The 9,537-nt window shown below is 50.1% G+C and overlaps 2 protein-coding genes across 4 annotated transcripts in view; both read right to left on the bottom strand.

Moving 5' to 3' along the window:
* chrnd (cholinergic receptor, nicotinic, delta (muscle)) overlaps positions 1 to 1,120 on the bottom strand; it is a 6,119-nt gene extending 4,999 nt beyond the window's left edge. For both annotated transcript variants that reach the window (XM_078096308.1, XM_078096307.1), the window contains exon 1: positions 52 to 1,120. In XM_078096308.1, the coding sequence (XP_077952434.1) occupies positions 52 to 310 (259 nt within the window). In that variant the 5' untranslated portion in view covers positions 311 to 1,120. The remainder of the gene's footprint in view (positions 1 to 51) is intronic.
* Positions 1,121 to 1,322: 202 nt separating this feature from the next.
* Positions 1,323 to 8,390, bottom strand: cip2a (cellular inhibitor of PP2A). Of its 2 annotated transcripts, none has more exons than XM_040166852.2 (22): positions 8,092 to 8,390; positions 7,750 to 7,852; positions 6,932 to 7,079; positions 6,713 to 6,825; positions 6,277 to 6,371; positions 6,087 to 6,183; positions 5,838 to 5,960; positions 5,272 to 5,417; positions 5,109 to 5,184; positions 4,354 to 4,560; positions 4,089 to 4,251; positions 3,875 to 4,013; positions 3,654 to 3,753; positions 3,455 to 3,573; positions 3,218 to 3,377; positions 3,052 to 3,126; positions 2,869 to 2,979; positions 2,584 to 2,780; positions 2,380 to 2,493; positions 2,222 to 2,304; positions 1,932 to 2,071; positions 1,323 to 1,733 (listed from the first exon to the last, which is right to left on the bottom strand). In XM_040166852.2, exons 2-22 carry the CDS (start codon positions 7,849 to 7,851, stop codon positions 1,590 to 1,592), a joined length of 2,652 nt encoding a protein of 883 aa, XP_040022786.2. In that variant the 5' UTR covers position 7,852; positions 8,092 to 8,390; the 3' UTR covers positions 1,323 to 1,589. The 2 variants fall into 2 exon arrangements, with proteins under 2 accessions (XP_040022786.2, XP_077952432.1); XM_078096306.1 differs by having other exon boundaries at positions 6,277 to 6,421; positions 8,092 to 8,162.
* Between the last annotated feature and the right edge of the window lie 1,147 nt (positions 8,391 to 9,537).

Genomic DNA, 9,537 nt, shown 5'->3' with positions numbered 1-9,537 from the left:
CTAATACATTCCATAGTTTTTACCATCTTTATGAATCATGAGTAAACTCACCGGAGGGGAGCAGCGCGAGCAGGAGCGCGAGCAGCAGCGCGCGGCCCGGTGCTGCGGGCCGGGGGGCCGCGCAGGAGGACCGGGGCTCCGAGGAGGAGGACTGCGCCCTCACGGAGGAGGACCGGGGCTCCGAGGAGGAGGACTGCGCCCTCACGGAGGAGGACCGGGGCTCCGAGGAGGAGGACTGCGCCCTCACGGAGGAGGACCGGGGCTCCGAGGAGGAGGACTGCGCCCTCACGGAGGAGGACCGGGGCTTCATGGTGGACTGGGCCCTGGAGCAGGAGGACTGGGGGGCCACTGAGGAGAAGTCTGCGCCTCCTTTCAGCCGCCGACCTTCCGCCGGCAGTGAGCGACGGGCGGCAGCTGCAGAGAGAAAATAGACCCGGTGGAACCGGAAGGAGGTCCCGCTGTGACAGGGGGGCTACTGCGGCTCCAGAAAATACATTTATAGTCATATAAATATCTAATTTGACTCCTTTTTACACAATTGGACGTTAAGATTATTTTGTTGTGTGGAAACCGGTGACGTTTGGTATTTCGCTGTAAATATAAAACTATATAAAAAGAACCTAATAGTTCTTTCCATTGGACTACATAACCATTTAATTTAATATATACAGCAGCTTATGTTTGTATTGGAAATTTACATTTCAGAAGACCAGTTTGTTATTTTGTTTTAAATATAAAATGTTAAAATTTATGGCCAATAATTCAATATCGAATAAACAAATCATTGATGTATTTGCACACATTTGAAAGCTAACATCAATATTTAACATCCACATTTCAGAAGCTGAAACTATTTGCTGTCATTTTTTAATTGATTCCTGACTGTGAATAACAGATTAATCCTCAGAATCCAACTCACTTCACAAAAACACAACTTCTAAAGTCAATCTGTAATTTCAGCCGGTTAAAATCTACAATGTGGTGAAATGTGATCTCCTTTGTGGATTTTGACTTGGCAGCATAAACGTTTGTGTACTTTGAAGGATGTGAACACATTTAAAGGGACAGTGAGTGAGATCCAAACACCCTCAGCTTCAGATCAATGAAGAACCAGAACCGGTCCTCATGTCCTCATGTCCTCGTGTCCTCTGTGTCTCAGCAGATTGTGATGATGTCATGTGTTGTGTGCGATCCATTAGTCACAATAACGAGCAAAGTTAACATCAACTCAGATTATCTTCACCGCCTCCCCTATTGTTGTGTGTGTGTGTGTGTGTGTGTGTGTGTGTAAGCAGAGGTAAATAATTTACACTAATAAAAAGCACCAGTAAAGTCATCTTTAATAATTTAGTGAAGACTTTTGCTGGTCATACCAACTTCAACATTTAAAGTAAAAACACATTTGTCCCTTGTGGGCTGCCGTAGAAAAACACCTTTTTGTGAGCAAACAAACACCAGAGACTGTTTGAGCCGATTACACACACACACACACACACACACACACACACACACACACACACACACACACACACACACACACACACACACACACACACACACGCGCACGCACGCACGCACGCCGCTGAGGGTCACAGCGACAGGTTGACGTCGCTCTTGGCCTCGGCGCTCAGGCTGTGGATCATGGCGATCATGGACGAGTGTTTGCTCAGCTCGTCCTCCTTCTGCTTCAGCCGCGCCTCCAGCTGGCTCTTCTTCATCTCCAGGGACGACGCCTGGACGACAGCAAATAATATCAGTCGGTCATTAAAGTCACTTCTCATTCTTTGAGAATATATAAATGATAATATAATTAACTACATTTTTCTGTTTTTCCTCATCTGTCAACATTCCTTAAATTGTTATTCTTGAAATGCTTATTTCATTTTGCTCTTTTAAAAGTAAGGTTTTGTGTAAACGCTCCTCTTCCTCACCTTGATGCTGGCCTCCTTCCTGGCCTGCTCCGTCTTGTTCAGCTCCTTCCTCAGAACACCCACCGTCTCCTCCAGATCTCTCTTCTCTCCGTCCTTCTCCTGCAGCTTCTCCTCCCGCGCCCGGAGGTCAGCGTGCAGACCTGAGGGGCGAAGCAGGACGTCCAAGAAGAACAAAGAGTTTCTTGCTGTAGCACACACTACCACGTGCGTCCACAGGGGGGCGCCACGGTCACCGCTGAAAGGTTCCCGGCGGTGACCGCGAGGAGCTCTCCGGATGAAGTCGGACTAACCTGCGATGTCGCCGTCCCTCTGCTGGAGGTCTGAGCGGAGGCCTCGGACCTCCTCCTCCTTCTCCTGCAGCCCCGACGCCGTCCTGGGGAGGAGACAGACGTTAGACGGGGCGCCGCAGCCTGGACCAGCAGCCAGTGTGCAGAGGGGCGTGCGTTACTTCTGGTGCTGCTCCTGCAGCGCTTGGTGGTTCCTCCTCAGCGCGTCGCTCTGCTTGGTGAGCGAGACGTGAGCCGCCTGCAGCTCCTTCAGCAGCCGCTCGCTCTCGTTGAATCTGACCAGGGAATTGATTGAGGTTCAATTTCAACCGATCCCGTTTCAATGACCCGATCAATGACCCGTTTCATGCTGCCCTGCCTCTGACCTGTTGAGCAGGGCGTTGTACCCTCCCTTGAGGACCTGGTGGCTCTCAGAGTCCTGCTGCAGCCGGGCGTTGTGCTGCAGCAGCTCCTTGATGTCGGCCTTGGAGAGCTCCGCCTCCAGCACCTGGTTGGCCAGCTCGCCCTGCAGGTCCTCGCCACGCCGCTCCGCCTCCTTCAGCAGGCTGCCCAGCTCACAGGCCTGTGGACGAGTGTGTGTGAGGGTTCTCCTGGCGTGAGTCAACACCAGCTGCTGTGTGTGCGTGTGTGTGTGTGTGTGCGAGTGTCACCTCAGCTTCAGCCTGAGCTCGTTCCAGGAGGTACTGCGCGATGAGGCGGTCGGCCTGAGCGAGAGCCAGAGCCTTCGCCTCCAGCAGGTCCTGCAGACAGCGCTCCTTCGACTGGAGGACGCACAGAGGACCAATTAAACACAAGAAACACACAGGAGATAAAGTGCAGGCGGACGCGCTCACCGCAAACGCAGAGAGCTTCTGCTCGTAGACGTCGATGATCTGAGACACGTGGCAGTCCTTCAGGTTCTCCTGCAGCTGGAGACCGAAGAACATCAGCGATGACATCACCACGGGACACGTCCACTACACCATGACGCCATTAGAGCGCACACACACACACACACACCTCGAAGCCGTTCTGGATCCTGTCCACCAGGCTGTGGATGCTCCTACTGGAACAGTCCAGTGTGCTGGAGGGCGGGACTTCCTGCACGGCGACGCGTTTGACGGACAGCTCGGCCTCCCTCAGGTGATAGGCGTTGTTGGCGGCCATACTTTCCCCCAGGCTGTGAGGACCAGAGGAAACTAAAGCACCTCAGAAGCAAACGATTCCCACGGTGAGCTGCGAGCTGCGAGCACTCACACCAGAGAGGGGAAGTCTGGGATGAGCGTGGCCTCAAACAGCAGCGACAGGCCGCTCTGCACGCGCTCCCTGTGGTGGGACGTCAGCGCCAGAGACAGGGGGGTCACCATCCTCTGGTCCTGGGACATGGAGACAAAATAGGAAAGAAATAGGAGCAAACTGAGGGACAGAGAGACAGCGCGAGGACGAGGGTGTTTACCTGTAGCATCCTGTAGAAGCTGGTCTCCATGTCCTTCACCTGTTGTCTCAGTTTGCTCATTAACTCCAGAGTCTTCAGCAGGGCGTCTGCACACAGCTGACTGAGACACACACACACACACACACACACACACACGCACACACACACACCTTTAATGACTTTTCATTGTGTCGGTTTCTACCCCCCCTCCACTGTAATATTACACACTGGCTCTCGCTCACCTGAGATCGCCGTCGGGGCTGCAGGCCAGCGGGCTGTTGCCGTGGCAACAGGAGAGGAGGACTTCGACCTGCGAGAGGGCGAGCTGAGCGCTCACATGCCGGGACACCAGGGACCTGGTGGAGTCCTCCGCGCACAAGGGTGGAGGCGTTAAGGCTTCAAGGAGAATGGTGACGACAACGACAACAACAACAACAACAGGGCGCTGGAGGATATCGAGCAGCAGGCGGGTGACGTGCGTGACGCGGTGGCAGTGTTTCCTCAGGTGAGCGTCTCCCAGGGAGGGGTCGAGGCCACGCAGTAACCCCAGCAGGGGGGGCAGCAGCCCCCCCACGAAGCTCAGCACACATTCAGACACGGAGTCGGCCTCCAACGCCTCCTGGGGGGGGGGGGCACGTTTAGAGGGTTAGGGATTACAAACGGATAATCAATGAGATTATTGATTGGAGGAAGTTGTTCCTCTGCGCCCCCCCCCCCGTACCTCCAGCAGCTGGTTCAGCAGCTGCAGCGCCTGCAGCGAGCAGCCCTCGGCACCCTCCACCGGCGAGCTCAGCCACAGCAGCAGGGCGAGGCCGGGCGAGGGCCCCGGCGCACCCAGTTTGGGAGCCGCCGCCGGTCTGAAAACCACCTCGCACAGCAGGGGGCGCAGCCCCCCCACGCCGCACATGGCGAGCAGCAGCTCCAGCACCTGCAGACCAAATGCAGAGCAAGAACGAGGACGTGAGGAAAAGCTTCTTACTTCTGAGCTCACAGCAAATTCACTCAGAACCTTCAGCGCTTCATCATTCGTTTTTATTTATGCTTTATGTTAAATTCTACATTATCATCTTTATTTCTTTACTTATTGTCGTTAGCAGGAATCTATTTGATTTATCGGAGTTTCTTGTAGTGAGCTTTAATCTACATTTTGTTATAATTGATAATAATCAATAATAATAATAATAATAGTTGATCTAGTGTGTTGATAATACGAAGTTCACATTAGTTTTGGCCCTAAAAACATGACATTTAAAAGGAGGGTAACACCTGCGTGCCGCCCTCCCCCCAATTTCCTGTCAGCGCTCTACTGTCCTCCAACAGATGAATGCACTTCGGACCACTAAAAGCTTGTGGTTTCTGTAGAGCACCACACCAAAACATTTCAACTCTGCACGTAGCATTTGACCCCCCCCCCCCGTGATGCTTAGTGGAACAGCGGTGGGAAAGTTGCCTTAGAGCAATGAGTGACAGGCGGACCTTCGCTGCAGAGTCCGGGTCTTTTGATTGAAGAACTCCCAAAACTTTAGACACGCAGACTGAGAAGTGCTGGTACCTGTGGAGGGGGGGGGGGGGGGGGTGTTAGTTCAGGTCAACACTCAGTCAGTGAGTGTGAGTGTGTGTGTGAGTGTGAGTATCGCACCTGGTGAGATATTCTGCTATTTTGGCGTTCTTCAACAAGTCGACCAAAAGGTCGACGGAGTACTTCAGGGTCAACGTGCCGTCGCCGTTGACGATGATGTTGAACACGAGCTGGAAGGTCTGGATGATGTTTGTGGCGTCAAAGAGCTGCAGGAAGAAGAACAGATGAGAGAGTGTGTGTGTGTGTGTGTGTGTGTGTGTGTGTGTGTGTGTGTGTGTGTGTGTGTGTTTGAGCTGTGAAGATTATCAGAAAACTTTTGATATATTAAGAAACTAAAAACAAAACTAAAAGAACATATTTACATGTTTTCTGAGCCTGTTTTGTTTATGAATATTTGAACCTCTAAAATGGAATAGTGGAATTTAGTGGAATTTGCTGAATGCATCTTCCTGAAGGTAAATACTCATTTTGCATTTCATATGAAAAATATATCAACTCTCAATGTCATTTAACTGATGTGACACAATGACAGTCTGTAAAATGTCATTGATGCAACAAGATGAATTGTGACACAAACATTGCTATAAAGATTTGTCCTGCAGATAATCACATAAAGTGCCCCCCACCTTCTCCCCAACCTTCTCACTGAGCGTGAGGCTGGCCAGGACGGACAGCGTGAACACCACCACCGTCAGGCTGTTGTGATCCAGGAAGTCCAGCAGAGTTCTGTAGAAGGTCTTCACGTTGTCCTGCAGGAGAACACGCACGTTAATGCATCTTCATCTGACGGCACGCCCACCACAGAAAACCTCCCTCGCCTCTCGCTGCTGCGTGTCTGAGGCTGACGGGGTCAAAGGTGTCGTGGTGGGACCCACCAGAGACTTGACGTGGCGCTGCACCGAGCGGTTGTCTCGACACAGGTTGACCATGAGGCCGAGGCACGGCACGATGATGTCATCGCTGTGGGACTGTCTGCGAGGGGAGACACCAGGTCAATCAGACAGCTCCCTCATCCCATCGTACCGGGGGGACAGGGGGGACGGAGGGGACGGGGACGGGGCTTACATGTTGGTCATGAGGAAAGCCACCAGCTCGTGGATGTAGTTTGCAGACTGCAAGACGCGAGTGTTGTAAGTCAGTTTCTGCAGCAGCTGCAAACACTGCAGGACACACGCGAGACAACATGAGACATTTCTGTGGGACATGTGACCTGAGAGAAACGGGACAAATGCCTCGTTAGACCGGAAAGGAACATAGAAGCAATAATGGCCAAATACACGTCACACCATGAAATCACCTGAAGGTCATTCACTTAACACCACCTACTCCACCAACACAACAACACCGCCCACAGTTATGGAAATAGGCTTCATAGTTTTTTCATTTTTAATGGCATGTCTTTAAAACACCTCGACCAACTGTCCCACGATGTATTTCCTTCAAACGTCTTTCTACAAAAGCAACAGCTTTTTACTCACTGGTTGTGAAGGAGGGGACTCACCTGGAGCACCAGGGGCTCCTCGGGCGAGGCGCGGCGGCCGTGGACCACGGACGCCAGCGTGCTGGTCAGGTTGTACCTGCTGTTGAGAATCTCCAGACCGTCGTCATCACAGGCTGAAGGAGAGAGAGCTGGCGGTTCATCTTCAGCGAACCCTCACTTCTCCTTCGGCTTTCTCACACATGGAATCGTTTCAAAAGGACTCGTGTATCTAGTGCGTACCGAGTTGCGCCAGCAGGGAGATGACGGAGCTCGTCAGGGTGGGGCTGGTGTCGGGGTTTCCAGCCAGCTCCACCAGGCCCCTCACACACTCGCGGGGCATTACCTGACCCGAGGACAGCAGCTGGTCACATTTAAGGCCCGACACCTCCTGCGAGAACGCACACACACATACAAGCATCGTCAACAAAACCTACCAATGTGCACAACGTCACCTCAGTGCTTGTTGTCATGACGATTTCTATTCCCCTCGAGCTAGCAGACGTTTTCCATGCAAAGTAGATTTAGGGGAGATTATAGACTGTTAATTAGTTTATCTATATAACATGAATCATATACGGTCATCGGATGGTTTATACTGTATATTATGCTTATCAACTCGTTACCACCTCCTTAGTGCTGTCAAGGTAACTTGACAGGTACTTGGCCAAATCTGTGTTTTTCTGATCAGAACATCTGGGCTCAGACGGGTCATCACGAGGGGTCACTGTGTAACATCTGGGCTCAGACGGGTCAGTGTGGAACATCTGGGCTCAGACGGGTCATCACGAAGGGTCACTGTGTAACATCTGGGCTCAGACGGGTCACTGTGTAACATCTGGGCTCAGACGGGTCATCACAAAAGATAACTGTGTAACATCTGGGCTTAGACGGGTCACTGTGTAACATCTGGGCTCAGACGGGTCATCACAAAAGATAACTGTGTAACATCTGGGCTCAGACGGGTCACTGTGTAACATCTGGGCTCAGACGGGTCATCACGAAGGGTCACTGTGTAACATCTGGGCTCAGACGGGTCACTGTGGAACATCTGGGCTCACCTTCACCAGCTTCTGGAGCTGCGTCGCGTTCTGCGCCGTCCTGCCGTCTCTGTACTGCCGCATCGCCAGCATCAGAGACTTCAAACACGTGGTCATATCCATCCTGTGGGGTACAAACGATCATCTCTACGGTCACAGCGGCGAAACAACGCGATGAACGAAGAGCAACTGACGTTCTGCGCCCTCCATCTTTGATGCTAACACTAGCTAATATGCTTACACTTGCATAACAAGAGCGAATTAAACATATTTCAAACGTGGATTAATATTGTTGACCGGTGCTTCTATTCTTTGAGGGTGGTAGAGAACACTCTTCGGGATGGTTTGTTGGTGGACGACTACCTGAGGCGTTTCTTCGTCCCGGAAAATCAACACCATGAACCGGCCACAGCAGCTCCTTGCTCCCGCTTCCAGGGTTTGAACGGAAGGAACCATGTAGGAGAAAAGGCGGAGGGGGGGAGCTCGTTGATGAAGCTTATTTTTTATGTAATTGTGTTTAACAGAAGTTATTGGATTTTACAATAAATTCAATGTACGTTTCAATTAATTAGCATTCTCAAGTCACATGTGAGATCTATGGCATCAATCGAGGGAACAGAAAATGACATCACCCTCTTTGCCTCGTTTGGTTGAGGCCGCGAGAGTCACGTGACGTGGATGGGCGGAGCATAACCAGTCGTTGTCGTTAACAGTAAATTCATAGTGATGTAAAACATAAGAAAATCAAGTTAATGCGAATAATAATGTATAAGAAAATGATCTAATATATGAAAATATGTTCGTAAAAACTATTATGATAAAGCAAAATATGACAAAGTGATGAATGAAAGTTTTATCATCCTTAATCATCTTTTGAGTATTAATAGGAGAACTGTTGTTTTTTATTGTATCAGACTTAGAGGTTAAACCAATGAACTGGATTTTGTTTTGAAGGTACATTTGCGTAAGGCCTGTTGATCACTAACGGATCAACAAATTGCAAAAACAAATAAATATATTTTTGAAAGAACAAAGAAGACATAAGTCCAGATGTTCATATGGTTCACGTGTTAAGGGCCAAGGAATGTACTGAATGGGATATTTTATAGATAGAAAAAGGAATTGTCCCATTTCCCTGCAAGACAAACTGTGCAGCAGAGAAACAACAAACTAAACGTACATGTAAAGCATTTCTGTGGCTTCTCTTCTTCCTTTTTATCATTGGACAAGTGTGTTTAGTGGATGTCTATGGCTGCTTCTGTCTGCCCGCATGAGCGTGTGTGTGTGTGCGTGTGGTTATATGTGTATGTGTCTGTAGGCTGTGGTTTGGCCAATGCACACGCTAGAAACTATTGCGCTTTGTCCGGTTCCCATGAGTCTCTGTTATCATCGTCAATCATCAATTTTTAGTTACACACCGCAGGCATCGAACAGACAGAAGAGCCAAAGAGAAAAAATAGCCCTTAAAAACAAATGTTGCTCTTCTGGTGGTGAAGAAGAGAGCGAGTAGCTTAACGAAAAAGGTCTCACTTCTTCTTCTGGAGGGGTGTGAAGGCAGACAGGATGTGCAGTGACACATTTATATGTGTGAGTCTACGTCTCGAATTATGAAAATCAAGCCGCAAAGAAAAGAAATAATCAACCATCTCGGTCAGATGCTTCAGTTATTTCTGGTGAAAAAAGTTGTTCGCCCTTCTAATGTGTAAAAGAAACAAAATCATCTGCTACTTCAAACTTGATGTCCAGACACCCGAAACACAAACGATGAGTCGCGTCTTCAGAGAACTGAAGCTTCACGTCTGTCCAGCG

The sequence above is a fragment of the Gasterosteus aculeatus genome, chromosome 21 (assembly GCF_964276395.1).
Source record: "Gasterosteus aculeatus chromosome 21, fGasAcu3.hap1.1, whole genome shotgun sequence".
NCBI classification, from domain to species: domain Eukaryota; kingdom Metazoa; phylum Chordata; class Actinopteri; order Perciformes; family Gasterosteidae; genus Gasterosteus; species Gasterosteus aculeatus.
The sequence above is the reverse complement of the archived record's forward strand: the minus strand, read 5'-3'. Positions and strand labels throughout refer to the sequence as shown.